Source organism: Saccostrea echinata, unplaced genomic scaffold, assembly GCF_033153115.1.
Source record: "Saccostrea echinata isolate AGI-Se365-2 ecotype Australia unplaced genomic scaffold, CSIRO_AGI_Sech_v1 ptg000029l, whole genome shotgun sequence".
NCBI classification, from domain to species: Eukaryota; Metazoa; Mollusca; class Bivalvia; order Ostreida; family Ostreidae; genus Saccostrea; species Saccostrea echinata.
In genome coordinates, this window is record NW_026889778.1 from 9461596 (window position 1) to 9488867 (window position 27272).

Below are 27272 nucleotides of genomic sequence, written 5' to 3' on the forward strand. Positions count from 1 at the left end.
GATAAAACATTCGATAAACAGACATAAGCAACTAATACTAAATTGAAATTATATAAAAAAAGGATTATTCTACATTATATCTTTTATTTTCATAATAAAATGCAAGAAAAAATGTTGCTAATATCGAATTTTTTATGATCGTGGGTTTCAGTCCGCGTTTCCTCTGACTAGCAATCAACGGTCTTTATTATCGATAATCATGCCCAGGAAGTGGAACAAAAATACATATAAAAATAAAATTCAAATGAAATCTATCGTATTTATTGTCTTTTATATCTTATAAGAATTAAATAAAATGTTTGGCAACATGTTGTTGTAGTTTGTTTTTTTTTTTATATTAATAAATATGATTGTTTGAGAAAACACGATTGTATTTTATTTTATTTAAATCTAGGTTCTAAATGAATATTTTCCTCATTCTTAGAATATTTTTCCTTGTGTTTTAAATTCCACAATCTTAATTGAGACGTTCTACAAAATAATAAATAATTTCATGAAATGACGGAAAATATTTCGTTATTCCTACAGTATAAATTCAAACTATGGAAAACTTAAACTGTTAATTTTTTTCTGTTGAAATTTTACCAATTTCATAGCAGAAATAACATTATTATCGATCTTTTTCCTTAGATAAATGATATATAGGCAAGTTTGTTTATATTGGATACGGCAAGAGTTACTGTTCTTGCGCATTGCATGACGGGACGGAAAACCCTCGTTTGGGGGTATACCCCCGTTCGGGGGTTCGACTAGACTGCTGATGGGCGCTAGTTTTCATACACACTTTCAAGAGTTAACATAATTTAATTACTTTCAAGCGGATTGCATTGGATACTACTAATAAATTAAACAGTATGCCATATTTGTTTAAATAAACCTAGTTATTATCTATTTCGATACAAAAATTGGTAGTTTTAACGAACAACAAATCGTGGGAATTTTCCCGATTTCCTACTTTCGGCAATATGCGCACATACTCAAAGGTCAATTTTTGCACGTATAAAATAAGTAATGCATTCTCATGGCTCTTACCTATTTAACTCTCTTTCTTTCCACTATCTAAAAAACTTTTTACTGGCAATAATAAGTTGTGTCTGGTGACATGCGACATGCAGCCGACAGCTCGCTTGCTGAAAATGAGGTCACTGACGTCAGAGGGTTTATGCTAATCATGGAAGAATCTTGGAAGAAGGCTACATTCTGATTGGTTGATTCTTGGAAGGACTTTAGGTAGCGATTGGTTACTGCTTCCAAGTTTTAATCGTAAACATTGCTTGGAATGTAGCGCTACCGTGAACGGTGTTTATACCGTATAAAATGTGTAGCTATTAAATTCATTCCTTAATTAAAACACAGTTTCAGTGCAAAAAGGTCATATCAAATGTACCGTAGCTCCAAAAGAAGCATATTAAACCCCATTTTTTGTTTTGATTTTTAATTAAGCTATGTGTGTAGATTTAAGGAATGTTTTTAAGTTTTGTGTGAGTTATTGGTGTGTAAATCACACAGACTTGTCACGTAGGCATATTTCATGAAGCGCTAAATATGCCTATGTGCAAGTCTGTGTGATTTACACACCAATAATTCACACTAAACTTAAAAACATTCCTCATATTTACTTTTTACATGTTCAAAAGCACCAAAAATATACTAAATGTTTGAAGTATTCGCTGCCCTATACCGTTACATTTTAACTAACGTCTCTGTAGCTCATTGTGACATCATTTTAGCGCGAGTTTCTCCGTGCATATTTATACGTGTGGGTATACACAAAAATGGCATTCAAATCAATTTCACAGTTGGGTTAGCAGAAAAACACAGCAAATGTAAATATAATGAAAATGTACTTAAAAAATTCTGAAGGATCTAATCTCGTTAAAGACACGAAGTGAGCGCCATACACTATTCAATGAAACGAAAACGAAAGTAAACACAAAACGTGTTTATAACTTGGAAGGTAAGTATTATCATCTTTTAAATAAGTTATTATTTACATTTTCTTTTCATGTTCCTCGGATTGCAATAGATAATGACGATTATTTAACCGAGCAAAAGGTGAACTACTTAAACATGACTCCCAATATATGTCAAGTTTCTGATGAGTCGATGACCGTTCAAAGAGGAGTAGTAATTTGCGTATAACTGAAAGCTTTATAATTTTGGACTAAATCTCCCACGTGTAAAATTTTGATTGTGTTTTTGGTGGCAAGATATTCAGATAAAGAACAAGCCAGTAATACCCCCCCCCCCCCAAATGTACAGTGTATTACGGTACGAAAGCAGGTAGTTGCCATATGTGAAAAAAAAAATTGCCGCCATGAAATGGTGGCCGCCAAATAAATACTTGGCGGTCACCATCAAATTTCTGGTGATCACCACAGAATTATTTAGCTACTATCACTCATATTTACAATTTCAAACGAAATTCTGGATGTTTACACACTCAGTCGTTGCTCGTGTTACCACAGGCATCTGACGAATGGTTGATGTAACCCCCCCCCCCCCCTTTTTCACTGTCCTTCAGAGAATTTTCCTTTGAATGAAAAAAGGTGAAGATAACAAACAGTGATCGATAACTTAATATAAAAAGTACAAGTACATGAATTCCTAGCATATCATTATATTCTTATATCTGATATCATTTTCCGTTTTTGTTAAGTTTTAAAGATTCATTTGCCCCTCTACGGTATATAAAAATACCAAAGGTGAAAAATCTGAAAAACAATGTCTTATAAACAAACAGGGTGCCCCGCTTCCAGGATATTTTCAACATTAATGCAGCATTACCGATAGAATTTATGCAAGACGCGGATCATGGACCGGAAAGATTGTTTTATAAGTCTCTTACGTTCACACCTTGTCACAATGGTTTATTTGTCCTTAATTCGCGTGTATTTACCCATTTTCCTTTCATTTCTACCATTAATATAAAAAGAGAATTGTATTTGTAGGGATTTAAAAAAAAATTAAGTCAATAATAAACATTGATTATTGATATATTAAAATGATTTAATTTTGGTTATAACGCAGTATTTGATTGCATGGATAAAAAATTTACTTTATATCGTATAAATTGGGTTGCCTAGGTCACATTGACTTGCGTCAAAACGCAGGGATTTATCAGCTTATTTTGGGAAATGCCATTTTTTGGGAATTGGGAAAAAATTATCGGCTATTTGATGAAATTGGGAAAAATTAAAAATGTTGCTTAAATCATGTATTGAAGTGTAATTCATTTTTTAAACATTTCAGCATGAACTCTAATTTGGGCAACCAAACAGACAATTAAATATGACCCAACTTCATCATACAAGATCAATTATGAATAATAGACTAATAAAAGTAAAATTTACTTCAATGAGTATAAAGTATTTATACAACTTAGGGTAGTACATGTGTGTATGAGATTTCAATTTAGGTCATTATAGAATCTGTTTCTGGAAAATATAAACCTCCTGCAAAAAATTATACTAAAGTACACATTTTCTCAAAATCCTCTTTTAACAATGTTTAATATGTATTAAAACATTGAAAAAATATTTTTCTATCTGAAATAATGCCTACAGTCCTTACCATTCATTCGTAGATCAATTGAGTAGGTGGAAATAACTTGATAAATCTATATAATTACACAATATCACCATTTTCAGAAAAACGGAGGAAATTCGGGTTAAAAGTTGGCGATGTTTTTACAGTGTTTTTAAACATGTGTTATGACTTTAGCTTTGCTAAATGAGTTAAATAGATGAAAATTACGGACAATCTGACAATTTTACTCTTTGTTTTTCCAAGAAAATTGAATATAAAAGCATTGTTCACCAATTGGGAAAAAATACAACCAAATTGGGAAAAAATGAGCTCATTTTCAATTGGGAATGGGGCCGAATTTCGGCCCTTGAGAAGGTACTGATAAATCCCTGAAACGTATCGATCCGTCTGATGTTACATTTAGATTTTGTACAATTTGAAGACATTTTTTAAAAAAACGGAAGTTATCTTTATTTCTTACACTAAATGAATGAAAATTAAATTATAAGGAATCAAATTAATAGCTTCACTGTTTATATAGCGAAAACTGCCCAACCCATTTTATACCGTATAAATTGGGTAGCTATTAAATTCATTCCTTAAATAAAAATGAATTAGAAGGGATATCTGTTCAAATAAAATAAAGTTTTAAATATTATGTAAGTGCAGCAGCTATTGTCAAGTAATAAATAATAATTATAACAATGATAAATCAAATAAATAAAAAATAATACTTCAATTATAAATCTCAGAAGTATGACTGAGCTTCTGGACCGGATATACAGGGATCAGTTGGCGACATGGATAGGCAAGACTTGTCACTTTCGGTTACTGTACAAGATCAGCAGAGATGGTTGTTCAGCCACAACATTTCACCAACAGTGTAACGGTCAGGGACCAACAGTAACAGTTCTATACAACACTAACAACACTATCTACGGGGGGTACCTGTCACAAAGCTGGAACTCTAGTGGAGGTTATATCAACGATCCAAATGCATTTCTGTTTCGTCTGCAGTATAACGGGTCTTCAAACCCGTTAAAGTGTCCTGTCACTAATGCAACTTCTGCTGGATATGGTGGGGGCAACTATGGGCCGACATTTGGTGGCGGGCATGATATTCACACGTTTAGTGGAACCATCACCAAGTCTGGAAATTATTTTCCATTAAACGGATATCTCCACGCTGTGGGGAATTCCTACAATTTAAATGGTCAAAACGCTAATACTATGTTTAACAATTCTCTTCAAGTGACGGATCTAGAAGTGTTTCTTGTAAAAGGTGATTCTTTGTAATGAAATTTTCATACAAAATGTTTTACACCATAAACCAGCAGTGATACCATAATAAACATTATAATGTTACATGTAATAAGATATGTGTATCTTGGGAAGTTTGTTTTATGTCGTTAACTTTAGAAAGCAACATTTTTGTATCATGAATGTACAAAATATATACTTTGAAATTTGTATTTTTGCATTAGTAAAATGAACAAACATGAGTTATATTTTCTTTTGAAGACGGACCTGATCCAAACAAGGCAACCATGGATTCAGAACTTCTGGACAACCCTTGGAGAAAATTTCCAGACTTTGATGTAAAGGTATAACATTCATTTGTAATCAATTTCTTTTTAAAAAGAAATTTATAAATTGAATATCATACTCAGGTTAAAATTTTAAGGAGCGAATTTTGGATAACATATCAAAATCTATTGCGATTTTGTGGAAAGGTGCTCTACTCTACGACTAGAAAAATGAACTAGGTTTTTTTGTGTCGTCGACATGTAACTAGAAACGCATAAATTTTGAACTGATATATGCTATGGATATCTGGTGTATTTGTTATCTCAAATTGTCTTTTCTTTAATTCTGTTGCATTATAATTGATTATCGTTACATTTTATAAAGGGTTTGAGAATGGGGACTTTAAAAGAAGGGTTTGAATTCCGTTGATAATGCAATGAATAAAAAAAAATATACTGAAACGCAAAAGAAAAGTAACAAGCAGTAATCTACAAATATCTGAACCTTTAAACTAATGATTTTCAAAACTGATTACAGTTGAGTTAAACTCGATTTAAAAACATCAGAGATTTGATAACAATGTTAAATGATTATCTTTTAACTTTAGAAAGTAACACATGACTGTTAAAACACCCCCCTTCTCAGCCATTCAATTATAGCGTGGAAGACTGCCATGCACAACAATTGCAGCTTGATTTCCTCGATGCAATAGGTTCAACAATCTTGAGATCTGAGCGAAAAAAATATCCTTTGCCATTTTTAAATGTCCGTTTTTCAGATGACAAAGTCGAATTTTCTGTAACCTAGCGCATTGTAGTAACACTAGGACTTTCGGTCCACGGACTATCATTCATGCTAATGATACGTATGAGCCTGTTGAAGCATGTTGTCGTGCATTTTTGCATCTGCAATTCTCCATCACCTTTATTTTCAGATTTTCCAGCTAGAGCATTTGAAATGCGTACTTGAGTCATTTTCAGGAAGCCTTGGCATCTCTTCCGGAACGAAAGAAGAATTTATTTTGCGGAATATTGCTGCATTAAACCCCTGTCACACCGGGACTGCGTCCTCACGGCGTCCATAAAAAATGCACAACGCCTAGGTGAGCGCAGTAGAGTCTCCTACAGCACCGTGACAACGCGGCGAGATCTCCACTGAACGCGGTAGGGTCGCGTAGGGTCTTTTAGAACGCCAGGGGAAGGTGCGCGCTTTGGGCATGCACAAAGCACGCGCCATGTGATCGCCGTCTGATAAGAACGCAGTAGAAACGCAGTATGATTGCCGTAGCAGCGCGGTGAGATCTCCAACAACGCAGTGGGAGCTCCATACGCACGCCATGAAGACGCACATGATCGCAGCATGAACGCAGTGATAGTAGACTACGCGCTTCCACGGAGACCTCGCGGAGTCCTTGGAATATCACGGCGTTTCTATCGCGCTTTTACGGCGCTTCTAATGAGATAAATTGTCTTGTGAGTTTTTTGACTGCGATTACACAGCGACAACAAGGAGTTGTCACTGCGATCATTGCGCTTCCTTGGCGTTTCTACCGCGTACGTTGGCGATCACAATGCGCCTTCACGGCGTTGTTAGAGCGTTTTCAGCCAGCTCACAAAACAAGAGAAATGGCCTCATATTTGATCAGCAATAATTCTAACGTATTTGTTGCACTCCTGGCCAGGAGCATGGGAGTAGAATTGAGAAGTAAAGTTACACCAGAACCTGTTCTGTTGCTTCAGTGGAGTTGCGATGGAATTACTTAAATTTTATAACAACTTTTCAGTGTGTTTATTTTTTACATTCATAATAAAATCAAAGAAAAAACACATCTGAATTGATATAATTGAAAAAAGAAGGATTTTGATTATAAAACTAACATCATTTTTGAAGTCTTTGCGTTATGTGACTCGAATCTTTAAAAAAAATGTGTTACACTTCTTCTGATTATATATCCATAGTGAAGAACGCATCGTGGACGTATTGTGAACGCAGCAAGCGCAGTGAGAACGCCGTAAACGCGAGGTGACAACTCCTAACACGCCGTAAAAGCTCCGCGGAAGCGCAGTCAATCACAGAGAGATCTCCGTTGGGAACGCAGTAGTACGCCGCGAGAACGCCGTAGAAACGCGTGGGTCGCCTTAGGGACGCCGTGACATCTTCACATTGTAAAAATTTTACAGAAATTTGTGCGATTTCCCTGCTATTCCACTGCGATTTTAACATTTTTACAACGCCGTAATGACTCCGTGTGGACGCAGCTTGGTGTGACAGGGCCCTTACTTATGATAAACAGATACAAACCCTTAAAACCTAATATTTTTGTCAAATGTTTTGTTAAACATCCAATTTTTGATTTCTGTTCAGCGCGCTCAAACTTAACTTCCGGTTATGGCATGAAAATCATTCAACCGTTAAATTATCGATACTTACAAAGTTGAAGATATCCGTACTTTTTAGATACAAAATTATATCCTTTATATAATTTTCCCCTCTAAAATAGGATGTTGCGTTTCTTTTGCGTTTCAGTATAAATCAGTGAATTTCAAGTAAAACATGACCTACAATGTATGGTAGATCTTATTCCCGCATCATTTTATATGTAGGTATTTACATTTAATAAAATTTAAAGGAAAACTTCGTGTTAATATAAAATCATGATGGGCAGGGGCTGAAGCGAGGGATGGGGTTGTTTTCCGTAGATGAGGAGGTAGGAATATACTGTTGTTTAAAAGCACCTCAAAGGCTTTGACGCCCAACAGGTTTTATTTTGAAGGGGAGGTGTTGGGGTTGGTCATTTCAGCTTAATTGTTGGTCATTCCAAAAAGGTGTTGGGAGCTTTTCTGTTCTACGTTTTTCTTCCCTCTGTATGTTAAGTTTTCTAGTTTTTGACTTTTTCTAAACTAGTGTGTCAAGACAGAAAAAAAATCCTTAAACATTGATAACGTTCAAATGAAGATCTCTTCAAAGTGAGAATCAGTGTAAGTAACAATGGTAAATTAGCTTGGGATCATTTAATAATCCTCCGAAGAAGAACCACAAGACCATCCAGTTTATGAGTCAGGCAAAGTTTTGTAAAGCAATATATTTTTTAAGAAAATCGAAAGTGCTTACTTTTCCAAAACAGCAAGACTTGTAATTAGAGTGTTCCTGCATCTTCATTTTATGCATTTGTGCCATTGTCTGTTACAATATACTTATTGGAACATTATTTTCCCCAGTTTTCATTTTTATATGATTATTTGTAGTACTGTAATATAATTCTATACGTCTAATTTTCCTCGGTTCATTTTACCAAACCTGTTCATCCTAGATTATGGTTGCTTACTTACATTCATCAAAACTTTATCGTGATGCACGGCACCACGAGTGTCAGGCAATTTAAGGATAATTTTTTCCACGGTGCGAAACTAAGGGCTAAATTTTGTGCAAGCAGATTTACATCGAAATTTGCTACCTGCAACAACTGTTTAAGAAGAAAAAATCATATTACTGGTGCAAAATATTGATGTGTTTGCGCCCCTTTTTTTGTATGCAACTGTTTATTCCATGCGATTCCCTATACGGACAAACCCGTGTAACCTTTTTTGTGCGTTTCAGTTCATTAGTGTGCACTTTTTTTTATCCTGATAATCTTTTGTCAACATTTGGTTAAATTTTTTTGGGTGTGATACATTTTGCCATGCACCTTATACACAGCTTTTCTTTACATTTAACTGAACCATGTTCATCAATATATTTCCTTACTCCTAGTATTATTTTTTTGAAAACGTTGTTATTTCTATGTATTTTAAACTAATATATTATATTAGTTAATTATTAACCTTTACACAGCTACATCTGCCCAGCATAATATATCAAATAAATTAACTAATTTTTTTTCTTTACTTACTTCATTTTGATTTTAAACCATTTAAAGAATCTTCAATTATATCATGTCATATTAACTTCTTTCAAAGGATGACTGCACTTAAGGACATGCGGAATTTACGACAAAATAAATTTTCAAAACAAACATTTTTCTTTTCATTGCAAGAATGGTCAACATCCAATCTACAACTTTATGTAATTACGTTTAATAAAAGTGTGTATTTACGAAGTTCGAATCTGTTTTCAAAGGCGGGGGTCATCACAATTTCTTGAATCTCCGTTCGATAATGAGGAAGCCCACTTTTTTACTGACTTTATACATAGTCAGCGCATGTTTGTCTATTGTTTTACGTTTAACAGTAGTTGTATATTTGCATAAATAAAAATGTGTCAAAAGGAGATTAATAGACAAACATGCGCTCATGAATAAAAAGAGAAAAAAGAGAAAAACTGCTTCTTCTTACATTTGCTCTCCGTGTCGTAACCAAGGATTGTGACATGTTGAATATTATAATTCATCACGTAATTTCTTACCTCAGGTAACTTTGTGAATACTAAATTCCGTCACGTGACTTGTAAGGTAGCATACAATGTTAGCTCCACCTCTCATGCATATCTAATGTTCAATCAAGGGCAGGTAAGTGTAAATTCTCTATATTTGGAAAGCAGTAAGGACAAAAAACATTGAACCATTTTATTGTATCACAGTCTAAAATCATTTTAAGATTTAAATGTGGTTCCAAATTGACAGTATTTTTTCATAAACATACAAAAGGGAGATAAGGTTTAGATATAAAAGCAACAGAAACAACCGAAAAAGACCCAAAAACAGGCGTTAACTGCAGTCATCCTTTTATCCATATGCATGTGCATTGTACTTGTACATAATTGAGATACAAACAATATATATCTTCACATAAATTTTGTTTACTTTCCATTCATTTGATGAGTCATAAACAAGTTTAACTTAAAAAAATCACGTTGTTTTGTAGAAGTCTTCAAATTGAATGAAATATTTTGAGCCCCCCCCCCCCCCAAAAAAAAAAAAAATGGACAAAATGTTTATTACTAATCATATGCATGCTTATATGTTTTATAGATATTGATTGCTTTAGCCAGACAAGCTTTTTGAAAAGCTATTACTTGTTTGATCTATAGACAATGCAGCAGCTTAAAGAATCAGTTGTGGAATATGAACCTGAAAGCGAGGCTAATGTGACTGCAGCAAACATCCTTTTGATTGGACAGATTGGCGCTGGTAAATCCAGCTTCTTTAACTCAGTCAACTCAATTTTTCGCGGGAAAATCACCAGTAAGGCTCGGAGTGGGAGCTTTGAACACAGCCTCACAACAGTGGTAAGATTCCTTGTAATTCTACTTGATAGACAAGACTTTGTTGTCTACAGTTACATGTAACACACGAAACTGAAACTTTGTCGAACATCTATATATACACAAGAAATTACTGAGATTTAAATATTCAAGTCCATATTTACATCTATTAGGCATATTGCCCGCTCCCCCATCCCCAAGGAGAAGAGGGGTTGACGATTTTAGAAAGTTATATAGGTTGGCACATATGTTCCTTACAGTCCTAGTGTGAGAGACAACAGGTAAAAAAAAAAATCACCTTTTTTTTATTTGAAGTTCCGGAAATACACCATCAAGGACCAGAACTCAGGTCATAACCTGAAGATTCGCCTGTGTGACACTCGGGGTCTGGAGGAGGATTTTACAATAGACGCTCAGGAGATAGCTTATATACTGGACGGTAACGTACCGGACAGATACCAGGTATGGCCACTATCACAAAGGCGAATACTAGCTTTGCCCGCGCCTTTTTTGTTTATATACAGTAAATAGAATATATAATCCGTTGAAACACATATCGTGATAACCAAAGAATGGATTTTTAGATATCCTTTCCAAGGGCCAGAATTTCGTTTTGTTGTGCCTGATGTCTTTACTAATCTTGGAACTGAGTATGAAAATTTATCGTGCAACTTAATTAGCCTTTGCATCATACCAATCATAAATTTAGAGTAAACTACCACATTTTAAAGATTAATTGAAATCAATGCATTCCATATACATTCTCAATGATTGAGTTCTTCTTGAATAAATTTTGACACATTTGATTGTTTAATTATTTCCGTGTGTGTATGATCTAAGAAAGCCTCCGAGAAATAAACCATCATTTGAATAGTCAGACGAACTGGATAAATAATGGAAGGCATTTTAGATAGTTAATTTTTTTTTAATAAACGATGATAAGAATGACTATTTTGTCTTCAGTTTAATCCATCAGCACCGTTTACAACCGAGACCTTTGGCTTCATTCGGAACCCTCGACTTGGTGATAAAATCCACTGTGTGGCGTTTGTAGTGGACGGAAGTACAATTGACGTCATGCCCGAAAAAATCCTCAAACAACTAAAGGAACTTCAGGGCAGGATGAATCAGAGAAGTACGAGTATTCTTATACAAAGCTTACATGATAAAAAATAAACACTTAAAATATTAAGCGTATTAGTTTCTTTTCTTCTCACAATTATTTGTTGTAAAATTGAGATGCAGATTGAACTTTATCTGGAGGGGAAAAAATCAAATATGCATAGTATAAGAAAGTTTTGTTAGATATTTTCTTTCCCCTTTTTTATGAAAATTTCTGAAAACAGCTAAGAACAAAGAATAATTGCACTTGTCTACAGAAATACAAATGATAATGGTTAAATTTTGATGAATTTAGTGTATCCGATATGTTTTTGCCCTGAAAGTTTTTTAACAGTAAACGACTGCTCACAAAAGCAAAACAGGACTGTCTGTGAAATATACACAGTGATGGTTAAAAAAAGTCATGGAGAAAATACAGAAAGAGGCTATGGGAAACTGCATTAAACGACGGTGGGGGTAGCATTTATAAACACTCAGATATGAATGAAGCATCGTTTTTTGAAAAAAAATTCTACTGACAACATTAAGATTTCTTGAAATAAAGGAAAGCATTTTTGAGAAATATAGAAGGAAAAGTTCTGAGTAAAAATTAGCATGTTTATAAATACTGTCTTGAACCAAGCACAGAAGGAACTTCAAGGAAACACTATCTTTTTGATTTACTTGGTCTTAGTAGTAGACGTAGATGCTCATATATGGTGCATACATCTTCCAACTTATTCAATACGCAGGAACTTGCTCTGAGCATGTTTAATTTTACCAAGGCAGGTTACTGACAAATAAGTTGGGCGAACAAAGCATGCAGAATACCTCTAGCTTCAGATGTATGAAAATCATATTCATTTTTTCTTTGTAACTAACACACTACCCACTACTCTATACAAGTCCTGAAAAATATTGGCATTTAAATCTTGTTTATGACATGACCCTTGTTTAACTGGACTTCAGTATTTTCGGAAAAATGTTGAATAAATGTTGTGTCATAAAAAGTTATTTTTTAAGATACAGTGAATCATTGCTCCATGTTTCTGTTAACCAAAAATGTATATTTTTACTTTTAAAAAATGGAGCGAAGACCAACCCATACAGAAGTACGAGAAAATTACTTAGTATCCTTTTTGCCCTCATTAGTAGGTGTATGCCATTTCATAGGCAAATAATTTCAATCTTTGTAAAATTTTTGCAAATTGTAGATATACTTTAATTTTAGATGACGTATCAAAGAAATTTTTTTGATATAATTGAGATTTAATTTTTCACCTTAATGTTTGTCGCACTATAAGCTTTCTGTCTGCCTTGTTCACCCTTCTTCTCTGAGTAACTTCGTTTAAAGTCAACAATTTGAAAATTTTATGGTCGTTATAATGACCTTGTTTGCTTATACAACCCATCGTTGGGTCGTATTTTGAGTGTCGTACTTTATACCAATGGTAACGTCATTGTTTTAATTATAAATTTTATTCCGGATTAATTGGTTTATCTGAGCAATAAATAGGGCTCATGGCGGGCAGGGCCGGTCTACAGGAGATGCCTGCTACTCCTAGGCACTGTTCCAACTCTGGAGTTTTTCAGGTCCGTGTTATTTGTCCTGTTCACAATTTGTATTGTTTATGTTTAAGTTTTATGAAATAGATCACTGCGTGAACCTCTCTGATTTGTACTCAAATAACACCAGCAGTAATACTGTAACTCCATTTCATAAATTTTTCATTTTAATGAAGACACTTACGTACAAAGTAGCAATCATGAAAAATGTGGAGATCACCAATTTCTATAGTAAAATATTACTATACTTTTTTTATTTGATTTTTCAGATTTCTCCCGAAGTTATTCAGCTACTTGTAAACTTGTCCTATTGTTTCATTGAACAGATATTCCCCAGGTTGTGTATTTGACTAAGCTGGACAAAGTCTGCGCAAAGGTCAATGAGGACGCATCCAATATGTTTTACAGCCAAGCCGTTCGTGACACAGTCGACAAGGTTGCTGACGTCATGGGACTACCACGTGGCTACATTATGCCAATCAAAAACTACGAGAGTGAAACTAGTTTGGAACCCAATATTGACATCTTGATCCTGAAAGCTTTGAAGCAGACGGCAGATTTCGCAGACGACTACTTAGAGGAACAAGTGGATAAAATGGCTGCCGAAGGAAGAAGAGAGGAAAAAGACTAAAAGTGATTTTTGGGGAAGTCGAACGATTGGATAAAAATTAAGACAACTTATAAATATTACACGAGAGGAAAGATGTAGATCTAATACGTAAAGGAGGTTGGTGGTAAAATTCCTGTTGAACAGTATTAAGTTTAAGAATGTTTGCAAAGGCTTTGACAAAACTTCTTCATATTTTTAAAGGATATGTGCAGGACATCAGCGAGCAGCTCAGTGATAAGGAAGTTGACAATTTTATAAATCCGTTAAAGTAGCTCAAATATGAATAGGGTGCTAGTTATACATGTACAGTCATGTATTTATTACGCACGGTGGATTCTGTGCTGAATTTCGTCACTTTATGATTGCAATCGCATGATGATATTAAAAAACGCAAATAAAAAAGGTGCTACATGTATATTATTTTTTTGTGTTGTAATCTGTATATTAATTGAATCATAAAGAAGTTTGAAAAGGCATTCAAGCTTTTCAGAATGAAGTTGGATTATATTGATGAATAATTTGGTATCCATCCACATTTATGTCTCTGTATTATTGTAACAAGTGTATTTACTCCGTTAACCAGCTTGCAAGGTATTGTTTTTACCGTGTTACAGATGGGTTTTCTTTGGTATTGATTTTTAAATTTTGAAAGCATCGCTCTTTTGAGTGTGTATAGAAATAACAACATTGGCTCCCAAGCTACGCACCTGGTTGAAGATGGGACAAAAGACACAACGTTACACGAAATACAAGATGCAAAGCATCAAATTGGCTGCCAAGGTATATTTAACATTTAAAAGAATTTCCACAAGAAAAAAATCAAAGAAAACATTAAAGTAGAAAAAATTATTTGATACATTATTCAGTTATCAAATGTTAATTAAAAATATTAATCAAAATAAGCAAATTTAATGATATTAAAATTGGACTAACATAACGAATAGAAATCATTTTTATGTATTAAAACAAATTATTTGATTCAAAGACAATTGCAAGAAAAAATTATAAATTATAAATGTCTGAACACTGACAAAATGGACGTACAAACTTCAGACGATTTTTGTCACTTGATAATACGTCGATTGACATAACTTGGGCAAGGGGTATTAAAAATAAAGGTAGGGAACTATTTTATTCTTTATTTTTCTTATGCCATATGGCACATCAGATAGTATGACACAAAATATACAAAATGGAAGTAAATAAATGCATGATAATTTCAGTAGACCTGCTACATTATATACATTGTATATACATGTATACATATATAGACCTACATATATGAAACTATTCGATTCTTTCATTGTTATAATATATTATGTTTTAAATATGTACATACATATTATATGCTACAAACAATTTAGTAGTTTTAATCTTCGTTGTGAAGCGCTTAACAAAAATCTTCCCAATTTTGACATTTCTTTGACATTTTAAACACTTAACAATTGTATTAATTTAAAGACACTTTTTAACATAATATTGTTTGATATATTGTATTCTAAGAACATGATATTCAGGACATTTTAAGATAAAATTAAATTCATCTAAATCATTCATGTCACATAATAAACATATTCTGTTATTTTTATTTTCATTAACATATTTACCTTCTTCAACCTGTAATTTATGACTAGACAATCTAAAGCATGCGATACGTTTTTGGTATAGATCTACATGTTTAATAGGTTTTGATAAATAATACTGTAAACAAAAATGGTCCAATATGTATTGATACAACTTTCCCTTAGTGGATATCTTAATATTGTAAAGAATTTCTTGGCATGCACATCAAAGAATCTTTGCTTAACTATAACATACGCTCTATGAGTATCAAAGTTTTGGAACAGGAGATAACTTAAATCAAACTTATCAAATTCATTCTTAATTTTAGTAAACCATTTGTTCCCAGGTAGCACAAAACATTTTCAAAACATTTTACTGCAGTTATAAAAAGGTTTTTTCAAAACATTTCAGAGTAAACATTTTTAAAATGTTTTAAAAACATTTTTCTTTCCCATTGTAACATTTTAAAAACATTTTAAAAATGTTTTCAAAATGGTTAAGGTAAAATCTTTAAGGAACATTTCTATAAAATGTTTTTGAAACGTTTTAAAAATGATTCGAAAGGTATGTTTTGTTTGCATATATTAAACAGTTTCATATTACGTTATAAAAATGTTTTTAAAACATAATATAAAACATTCCTCTTCTATATATCTGTAACATTGTAATGTTACTTTTCTAAAACATTTTGAAGGAACGTCGTCAAAATGTTTTTAAAACATTCTACATACTGCTTATAGTATAATATTTAAATATTTTCAAGTGTTGGTCGTGAGAATGTTTTTAAAACATTTAACAAAACGTTTTCTCCTCCTACAACTGAAACATTTTATTTATGATTTATGCAACATTTTATAGAAACATTTTCAAAATGTTTTTAAAACATTTATATCATTTTCAATATTAATGCATTTATTTATTTTCAAAGTATGTTGTAAAAATGTTTTTAGAACATTGACTTTAACGTTTATTCTTCTAAAGACTATAATATTTTATTTAGCATTAATGCAACATTTTGTAATGTAATTTTCAAAATGTTTTGAAAATATTCACGACTAACCCAATTGTCTGAGAAAAAAATGCATAGAATATCCAGAGAAGATTGGGATTAAATGAATAATTGCTTTTAAAAATTTTCCGAAGACATTAATATTACTGCAACTCGATCACTTGCGTATCCCGGTATTTTCTTTCTTTTTTCAATAATACATTTTTTTTTTAAAAAGTCTTATTGAGTTCACAGACTTGTAATCAATACAAAGTTCATTGAATAAATTTAAGATATTTTAATTTTAAAAAGAAAACAAAATAATAAACAAACTTTACAATAATTAACACAGCCTGATTTATGACGGTCTCGCCTGTTTGCATCATATTTCTTAAACTCCAAGGCAGCAGATTAGGAGTGGCTTCACTGGTCAGTTTCAGGTCAAGATAACCTTGTTATGCAATTCTCCTTCTGGGCAGCGCGTTATAGAGTATAGTGGTTTGCAGCTTATCTAGGCCAAAATTTGAATTCTGGTAAACAGGATGTGCGCGTTTTCTTGTCGCTGATTTTCAAACAAGATTTTTGCATCATATAAGCCTGGAGAATGAGCGCCGGATTATTAACATCTGCATTGTGAGTATACTTTAATCAGAGATTTCAAAAGATAATTTTTAAAAATGACCTTTATGTTACCAGTACATCATTGTATTTTTGTATGCATATGTGTAGCAAAGACAAAGCTATTATGTGTTTGAATTAAATACTTTAGGCAACAACAAATATACCTCCTTACCTTATGTTGATCATAATTCAAAATATCTTATAATTGAAACATTAAATCATATTGCAGTTAGATGACAGTTCCAGCAACAGACTTGAATTCCATTCAAATTGCCATATTTGAAAGAACTGCCTCTAGCTGACAAAGACAAAGGCAATTTTTTGTACGTAAATATCATTGCTCTTCAATAATATTATTGTGTTATAGTTATGAACAAGCAACAATTCTAATTCTTTTCATAATGCAAATGGGAAAAGTTCTTGTGATTTTATGATTTAATTAAAAAATGTTCTTGTATATTTTCATCATTTAAAGATCTGAAGTAAATGACTTAAACACTGTTGTCTCCATGTTTACAGGTTCTGCTTTACTGAAAAGATCGAGCGACTTGTTCAATTCTTTCCGAGGACAGACTTCTTGTGAAGTTTATGTGTGCGATTCCATTTATATAAAGCTAGATCCGCCGCTCTGTGGAACCTACACATATACATGTAGATACATGCATTTTGCGGGATCGTAATTGATAACAGTGATCTAGGCCTGGTTATTCTTTTTATGGGAAGGATTTGTTAAATTCAGTGAATGGATTTTTTTCTTTAAAAATACCTGTTGGGTTAAAACAATATAACTCAGAACTTGTACTGGAAATGGAACTAAAACGTGTTTTGCATATTGCATAAGGGTTTGTATTAAAATTTGTAAAAAAAAAAAAAAAAAAAAAATTAATTCATTCAGTTGTGATTTATTCTTTGAGAGTTATAATTAAGATGAAATGTATTATAAGCGCTCTTAAAATCATACAAAATGATGTTCTCATGTCATTATTGAAAATGTCTATTGACATTTCAGGAAAGAGATGTCATTACGACATTTGGGTAAAATGTTTTTAAAACGTTTTAAAAACCATACAAAATCACGTGAATAAAACATTTGCAAAAATGTTCTTGTAACATTTTCGGAAAATGTTCTGATAACATTTGCTGAAACATTTGGGTAAAATGTTTTAAAAACGTTTAAAAAACCATACAAAATCACGTGATTAAAACATTTTTGGAAAATGTTTTTGTAACATTTTAGGAAAATGTTCTGATAACATTTGCTGAAACATTTGGGTAAAATGTTTTAAAAACGTTTAAAAACCATACAAAATCACGTGATTAAAACATTTTTTGAAAAATGTTTTTGTAACATTTAATTAAATGTTCTGATAACATTTGCTGAAACATTTGGGTAAAATGTTTTAAATACGTTTAAAAAACCATACAAAATCACGTGATTAAAACATTTTTCAAAATGTTTTTGTAACATTTTGAAAATGTTTAAAAACATTTTAAAAATGTTTTTGTGCTAGCTGGGTTATTATTCCTTATTCTTTACTTTCACTCCTTACATAGAGTGCACACTTTAGCCAATGAAATACTTATAAATCAAATGCTTTTAAATTTTAATATCTATTCATATCGATTCAAACATACATTATTTACTTTTCTACATGTACATAAAAGTTTATTCCGAAAATCCGTATACTTCCCTAGATACTAGTGTGCTGAAATCAATTCCAAAATCGACCCCGCCCCTCTTGAGCTTGTATACAGACTGTATTTGAACTGCAGCGAACTGCTTCAAAATATTTGTACAATCTACATGTATCAACCTTTCAACGTAGATTTTTATGACGTCGAGCTCTTGGAGCAAGCGCCCAGTTGAAATCGCGACCGGATATGTACGCGACCGAATGTGTCAGTCGATGCATCCACAATAGAAAATAGCAATAGGTATAAACCAATTTCTTTGAAAACGCTCAAAATGAATAATAGCTTGAAAATAAAATTGCATCAATTATATCTGCAATTAATTCTATTGCAAAACAACAATATTATGTTTTATTCTCACACAAGAAAAACGTGATGGTTGTTGCGGATGAATTTCTACAGAAAGGGTGCGTTGAATGACATGAATAACATTTCGGAACGATAACCGTGTAACATAAACAACACAACGTACAGGAGGTAAAATAATTACAAAATTACATAAACACGAATACTAAAAAGATTGAATTTCTAAATCTTAGCTTTACTTATACAATCTTCTAACCAACTCTATCCTAAAAACCGATGATATTGACCAGCATTACTGTATTTCTCTATTTCCTCCATTTCCCAGTATACCGTATACCACGCCCGATCGTAACTCGATCGTAATTGTAACAGAACAGTCTTGGTTGTAGTTTAGATGCAATCACTAATACAACGCTTTGACATTGGCAATTAGAAAAAATATTATATAAATTCATGAAATCCTTCATAGTTCTTCAACTGACTGAAAAGAATTAAGCATGAAACATGTTCGACGGTGTCTGGTCAATTCGAACCCTGCTCCATTCGGACCATGACATAAGGCCCCAGACTGTAATTGTGATATTTTGTTTAAAACTATTTTTAGCTCACCTGAGCTGAAAGCTCAAATGAGCTTTTTACGATCACATTTTGTCTATAGTCCGTCTGTCTGTCCGTGTTTACGAGAGTGCATTTATTGGGTTCTTTTTATACACAGTTGGTACTTATTGGGTACTTTTTGCTAATTGGGTATACCCAATAAGAAGTGTCGCTAAATTTACTTAAAATGCCTTAATTGGGTATTTGCCGGTTAGTACCCAACACGACTTGGACACGATGACTTGTCCAAAAAAATGTCTGAAAAAGTTGTTTCTACGGACTCACCGTATTTCGATCTCGGTTTTACACTCGGAACGCTAAATTTAACATAAGTAACTCCCGAGAGTTCCGAAAATCAACTTCCGTTAGTCTTGATCTTTGCGGCGTTTTGTTTTGACCAAAAAATATGGCGACTTAGAAGCGCTCGAGGTCAACTCAACAAGAGCAAAAGTAAGTTTCTTCGATTTATTTACCCATTGATAGATGTCTTGCTTAGGTAAATTTGATTTAAATGTAAAATTGATTAAAATGTACTATTTTTTACGTAAATGTGTACAACAGTAGGATAAGTATCGGAACAATTAATTTAAATGATACTTGTATGTATTTGGAATTTCCTCTGTCTTCATCGACTTGATATGGCGCGAGCTGCATTTAGAAAACTATCGTATACATAATCTTTGATAAATCAGAAGTGTTAATTATTAAATTTTATATAATAATAAACTTTTGTATGTTTTGGCGAGGTATATAGGAGAAGGTAATAAAAATTTTGACAATCGTTTGTCCATAAATTGTTGGGCATCATTTCATGTAGTGTAAAGATAGCAGAGATGGTGATAGATGGGGGTAATTGACAATAACTAGATAACTGTATATAAGTTAATCACATCTGATATGTAAGGAAATCAAAATTGCTGTATAATTAGTGAAGATCTGGCACACAGCCTCTCTACATTTCACAACATACAGGGGTGTGCAATTAGCATCGCCCGACGCCCGGGGCTACCATTTTTTGGGGTCGGGCTAGTAGTTTTCTGCACATAGGTAGCCCCTTGGGCTAGTAAAAATTAAAACTACCAATGTGACACATGAAAATTACTATCGGTATTTTCACTCGTTATTTGCCATTAAATTCTCAAAATATGAAAAAATATATTCGGCAGCATGTTCCTACTGTTCGTTAATCTCCATAATCTTATCCATTTTGCAGTGCTACCTGACTTATTTACTTCCAAAAACGATCGTTTTTATCTTATCCGAATTTCCTCTATTCCTCTGTTTATGGTAAATACACATGCAGATATCTCATTAAATTATTTACGATCACTCAATCAACTGAAAGATAAGTGTAATGTGGTTTACATAAAATATATTTCCAGCGTATTTAATGATTTAAGATGAAAAAAAAAAAGATTTTCATTTCATTGTAGATAATTTATTTGAATTTATTTTTATTTTCTATCATAATTATTAATTTATACATGATTTAATTTTACTAGTGAGAATTAAACTTTAATTTTAAAAAGAATGACATTAAAACCCTGACTTTTTCAACAATAAACTATTTTCTGTTAACCCCCCCCCCCCTTTACATTTGGGCTAGTAACTTTTTACTTGGGGCTAGTAACTTTATTGCTGCCACTAGCCCGTGGGCTAGTATTTAATTTTTTTAACTGCACACCCCTGACATACCTAACATATTCCCAACATGCAATCACAGGCACCTGACTGGCTGAAGTTATTACTTTTCTTTTAGTGAAGAAAAAATATACCCCTACCTATTAAGGTAGGGGTATATTTTTCTTAAAAGGAAAATAATGACAGGGCTTCTGCATGTTATGTAGTAAGGTTTATCTAAAAATATAGAGATAAATTTCTTATTTTACCATTGCACAGGTGGATCAATTACCAAATGATGTAGAGATATGCCAAGGTAAGAGCACTTAATGTGTTGCACATAAAATTCACAATATTAATTTTAAAATGAACAATGACATGACAGAATACCCCTATCAATTACATTCTCTTACCATTTTTTTCAGTCTCAAAAAATTCTTTCTGTTAGATTTTTACAGTATTGAATTTTTTATCAATTCAAGAAATCTATTTGGGATAAGAAAGGAATGAACATTTTCCAATTTTAGGTTATGAAAAGATATTCAGGATATTCATTCATGTAATTGCACAAATGTGGATGAGTGTATCCTAGTCTACTTGGAACCCTTGGCTTTTTTTCCGAACTTGACATAGAATTGTGACTGAGGGGATTTAAAAAAGTCTGAAAATAGAAATGGTAAAAATTTAAAACGGTAATAAACATTCATGAGGTTGCATACAATTTTTTTTAAAAATAAACTAATGTTTTCTATAGTCATTATTAATGTTCTGTCAAGTTTTTAAATAAAGCAGTAGCCATCTTCATAGCAAAATTTGAGTACATAGACTATTTATAAAAATGAAATTTACCATAAATGGAAGTTAAAACAGAACAAAACACAAGACATATTTCAGAGTGCTTACATGTAATGTATTTAATAACATGTACTTTATTAGACTTGTGTATGAAGAATACTGTGCATGTAGCTTTTTCAATCTGGTTCATCATTTTGCTTTATCTGACTGTGGTAAAAAAAAAAACTGCCAACTTCCGTAGAAATAATTGAAAATCAACTAAATTGCTCAGTGTTCTTGAAAAAAAAAAATAACACTGGACATTTGGACTGACAGTCTGATGCATTTCACAGGGCCAAATGAATTTCTGCCGGACCGGAATTTTTTATCAACAAAAAGCCATTTATTTTTATCAGCTGTTTTCCTAGACTTTCAGAAATTTAGTTGCGTTATGTGCATTATGGTTTGGCGACCTATTGCTGTGTTTATTTTAGTAAACAGGACAAACAATAGTAAAGCAACAAAATAAAATAACAATATCAAATACACTATTTATTAAGTTGTATTACTGAGAAACTTAACCTAATGAATAAAATTTAATGTACACCATGGTCCACCTTGTCTGTAAACTTTAACTTTTCAATCCTATTGTGAGCCATTGGGCAAATTGAACCAAACTGGACAGGAACTTGACAAGAATGTTTCTTTGTGGATTCTACACAGTAATTTTTTTTTTTTTTTTGTTGATTTAAAAGTCAACTTGGCTGACCAGTACAGACTAGTATATTTATTTATAGCTTGATACACTTCAGTCTACATAATAAACATATAGCTCAGGAATTCAAATAGTTGTTTGACTTCGATAAATTTCTTTACTTGAAAATATAGGATGTACAATAGTTTCTAGAATCTTGATGAGACTGCTTTTGTGTTTTCAGGTATTTGACATATCACCCCAACAACAACAATGGCTGACAAATCACTTGGGTCATACAGTAGACGTCCATAAAATACATTATAGGCAGATCTCGGGGGTCATTGAGCCTGTGGACATTTCCAAACTTGTGCTGTTAACAGTGTATGGCTTGACTGTGAAAAATGCTTGCAGAAAATTGACAGATATCACACTGGAAGGTAATGATGTTGAATTTTTTAAGAGCTTATTAGCTCACCTGAGCCAAAGGCTCAAGTGAGCTTTTCTGATTAAAATTTGTCCGTTGTCTGTCGTCGTTGTTGTCGTTGTTGATTTAAACTTTTCACATTTTCATCTTCTTCTCAAGAACCACTGGGCCAATTTCAACCAAACTTGCCACAAAGTATCCTTGGGTAAAGGGGATTCAAGTTTGTTCAAATGAAGGGCCAGGCCTTCTTCCAAGGGGAGATAATTAAGAATTTGTGAAAAATTAATGGCATCATTAAAAAATCTTCTTCTCAAGAACCACTGTGCTTGAACATATGAAACTTATGTGGAAGCATCCTCAGGTAGTGTAGATTCAAGTTTGTTCAAATGATGACCCCTGGGGGTCGGGTGGGGCCACAATGGGCGATCAAAGTTTTACATAGGAATATATAGGAAAAATCTTTAAAAATCTTCTTCTCAAGAACAGCAAAGCCATGATTGGTCATATTTAAATGGAAGCATCCTCAAATAATGTAGATTCAAATTAGTTCAATTCATGACCCCCCCCCCCCCACTTTTATATTTAAACTTTTCAACCTTTCAAGACTGAACTAATTTCTGCTTTTTTTCTAGTCATAGTGCTCAGGTGAGCGATGTGGCCCCTGGGCCTCTTGTTATGAATTGAATTGCCTGTAAATCTGAAATGTTATGAATACTCCTATTTAATTATATATCTGTCTTTGGATGGGGATGAAAATGTCATTTATTTAAAACTTTGTATTATATAAATCTTGATTGATTACATTTATTGAGTGAAAATTTCCATTTTATTCCACTTGAATAGAATATGTAATTAAGTCTAATTGGTCCCCTTCATTTTTGCGTAAGTTTACTGTTTTTTAGGTCACTTGACTCACCTAGGTGACCTATAGCTATTTGGTTCCCGTCCAGTGTCTGATAACACTTTGAAATTGAATCAAGAGTCAAATACAAATGTGTACTGATAATCTAATTGCAGCATGAATAAAGTGGATGGAGGCAAAACTGAAGGAGGTGCATGAATATTTCAGAGAATGTCTGAACACAAACACCACTCCAGGAAGGAAAGATTGCAATATGGCAATAGAGAAGAACAGGGCCAATGAAGGTGCCATACAGTATAGGCCATGGGAGTCCCTGAAGAAGAAAGTATGGAGCATAATCCAGAAACAAAAAATAAACCATTTTGACATTTTTTATTATATAGGATTAAAGCCCTACCTTTGAAATTTTGTCATGGAATGATGTTTGACTCTTCCCCTGCTCTAATTACAGTGGATATTTGATTGAATATTTTGATGCAGATTTGTAGAAAAAATTTGACATAGGGCATAAGTTTTTAGTTTTTAAACAAAGTAGTTTATTAATTGTACTTCATACTTGCTGAATTTGAGTTAATGGTGAATATCACAAGTCATTTCTTTTATTACAGGGAATATATGCATTGTATCTGTATTGTACAGGAAGCTGTATGATTTATTTTACAGTAGCATGTAATCAGTTTGAGATTTTTTTTTCTATGACAGAAGAGAATTTTCATTAACTTGAAGAATGTTTGGTTTAGGAAGATGCATGTATATAAACTTTTTTATGGATTTTCTGTACATTTGATGAGAATTTTTTGTTTTATCAGAGCAACTGATAGAAAATATGCACTCAAGGGTGCAATCTATTTAGCAATGTGGCACTAGAGAATATATAGCAATTTCATGGATTTTCTTCTGTTGATGAGAATCCGTTTAATCATAGCAACTGATAGCAAATATTTACAATTAAGGGATCTTATTTATTTAGGGCTACTTGGGCCTTTTGTCATTAAAGAGGCATTGGTACAGATTTGAAGCTAATATTTTTCAAAATTGTCAGTATAATATCATAACTTTAATAGCATTTCAGACTGACATTGTTAAAGCGTGTTATGAAACTTCATTTATCATAAAATTATAAAAGAATGAATTTTGGGTGTGTATGATTGCTGTACATTCTTGCATTTTCTCAAACTGAAATTCATCCTTAGTATTTAAAAAAAGTGGAAATTCTGTGGCATATCAATAGAACATATTAAAAGTGTAATCAAGAAAAAGTGATAATAAAAATGTAGAAAGCAAAAACCGATTCACCAGTGTTGTCAGTAAGTGTGCAGTGATGTGTGCAAAGTTAGCAAATCTAACAAGTCCAGTAAAAAGTAAACAAAAACAATAACAGACCTTGTGCCATGTTTACAAATGCAGGTGTTTGATGTAATGTTATGAAGAATATTGTTGTCGCTGAATTTTAAGAATTCCTGCACGTTCAAACCATTAAACTGATTTTTTTAAATTAAATCAGAAATTTAAAATAAGAAACAAAACTGCAATTTGAACTGTTGGTTGTATTCTGATGAAGGGATTCAAGTAACCCAAGAAGAATTGGAAAAGTGTCCATTACCTGTTGGGTTGTATTCTAAGAGAAGGGATGCAGATAACCAAGAGGAGTTGGACAATTGTCCAATACCTGTTGAGTTATATTCTTATGAAGGGATTCAAGTAACCCAAGAAGAATTGGACAAGTGTCCATTACCCTGTTGGGTGGAAAGTAAATATCCAAGAGGAGTTGGACAGGTGTCCAATACCTGTTGGGTTATATTGTGATGAAAGGATTCAAGTAACCCAAGAAGAATTGGACAAGTGTCCATTACCCTGTTGGGTGGAAAGTAGGTATCCAAGAGGAGTTGGACAGGTGTCCAATACCTGTTGGGTTATATTGTGATGAAAGGATTTAATTAACCCAAGAAGAATTGGACAAGTGTCTATTACCTGTTGGGTTGTATTCTAAGGAAGGGATGCAGGTAACCAAGAGGAGTTGGACAAGTGTCCAATACCTGTTGGGTGGAATGAAGGTATCCAAGAGGAGTTTGACAGGTGTCCAATACCTGTTGGGTTGTATTGTGATGAAAGGATTTCATTAACCCAAGAAGAATTGGACAAGTGTCCAATACCTGTTGGGTGGAATGTAGGTATCCAAGAGGAGTTGGACAGGTGTCCAATGCCTGTTGGGTTGCATTCTGATGAAGGGATTCAAGTAACCCAAGAAAAATTGGACAAGTGTCATTTCCTTGTTGGATGGAATGTAGGTATCCAAGAGGAGTTGGACAGGTGTCCAATACCTGTTGGGTTATATTCTGAAGAAGGGATTCAAGTAACCCAAGAAGAATTAGACAAGTGTCCATTACCTGTTTGGTTGTATTCTAAGAGAAGGGATACAGATAACCAAGAGGAGTTGGACAAGTGTCAAATACCTGTTGGGTGGAATATAGGTATCCAAGAGGAGTTTGACAGGTGTCCAATACCTGTTGGGTTGTATTGTGATGAAAGGATTTCATTAACCCAAGAAGAATTGGACAAGTGTACTTTACCTGTTGGGTTGAATGTAGGTATCCAAGAGGTGTTGGACAGGTGTCCAACACCTGTTGGGTTGTATTCTGATGAAGGGATTCAAGAAACCCAAGAAGAATTGGACAAGTGTCCATTACCTGTTGAGTGGAATGTAGATATCCAAGAGGAGATGGACAGGTGTCCAATACCTGTTGGGTTGTATTCTGATGAGGGAATTTAATTAACCCAATAAGAATTGGACAAGTGTCCAATACCTGTTGGGTAGAATGTAGGTATCCAAGAGATGGACAGGTGTCCATTACGTGTTGGGTTGGATTCTGATGAAGGGATGCAGGTATCCAAGAGGAGTTGGACAGGTGTCCAATACCTGTTGGCTTGTATTCAGATGTAGTGATGTAGATATCCAAGAGGAATTGGACAGATCCATACCTGTAGGGTTGTATCTGTTTTAAGGGATGTAGGTATCCAAGAGGAGTTGGACAGGTGTCCAATACCTGTTGGCTTATATTCTAATACAAGTTTATATGTATCCAGTAGGAATTGGACATGATTCAATAGACTTGTTGGGTTTCTCATCAAATGCTTGTTTTAAGTATCCAAGAAGGGTTAAACAGGTGTCTGAGATGTGTTGGGTTGTCTTCGTATGTGTATTGCATTTAGGTAAACACATTCCAGTATGAGGTATTTTTAAATATATATCCTAATTTGCCAGGAATAATGTGGATGGTAACAATATTTACTTCTCAAAAAAGCTATATTACAGAAAGTGTGAAAAAAGTGTGTTCCAAATCAAAGGTTTACAGTCTTGTCTAAATTTACCTGCAAACAATTAAACAGCCACAAATTTGGTATGAATCAAGAATTATAAGAAAAATCTCAATAAAGTTTTGGACATAAGCATTTATACCCAATAAGATTTAAACAGTTACTACCCAAAGAATGCTCTCTCGTATGTACACTTTTTTTATATCCAATAAGCAATATCCAAGAAGACTTGGACTTGACGTACCCAATATATAACCTAATGTATGTCCGTCTGTCTGTCCG

The 27272-nt window shown here is 33.2% G+C and overlaps 2 protein-coding genes across 2 annotated transcripts; both read left to right on the plus strand.

The window, feature by feature from the left end:
- The first annotated feature begins 4273 nt into the window (after window positions 1-4273).
- Window positions 4274-13946, plus strand: LOC133195581 (interferon-induced protein 44-like). Its single transcript, XM_061331465.1, has 6 exons — window positions 4274-4810; window positions 5050-5132; window positions 10081-10278; window positions 10570-10716; window positions 11218-11389; window positions 13248-13946. The coding sequence occupies exons 1-6, from the start codon at window positions 4285-4287 to the stop codon at window positions 13550-13552; spliced, it is 1431 nt and encodes a 476-aa protein (XP_061187449.1). The 5' UTR covers window positions 4274-4284; the 3' UTR covers window positions 13553-13946.
- A 302-nt stretch (window positions 13947-14248) lies between these two features.
- On the plus strand, window positions 14249-24078 carry LOC133194941 (uncharacterized). The gene is made up of 4 exons (XM_061330838.1): window positions 14249-14311; window positions 22631-22826; window positions 23657-23661; window positions 23842-24078. The coding sequence occupies exons 1-4, from the start codon at window positions 14249-14251 to the stop codon at window positions 24076-24078; spliced, it is 501 nt and encodes a 166-aa protein (XP_061186822.1).
- The last annotated feature ends 3194 nt before the right edge of the window (window positions 24079-27272 follow it).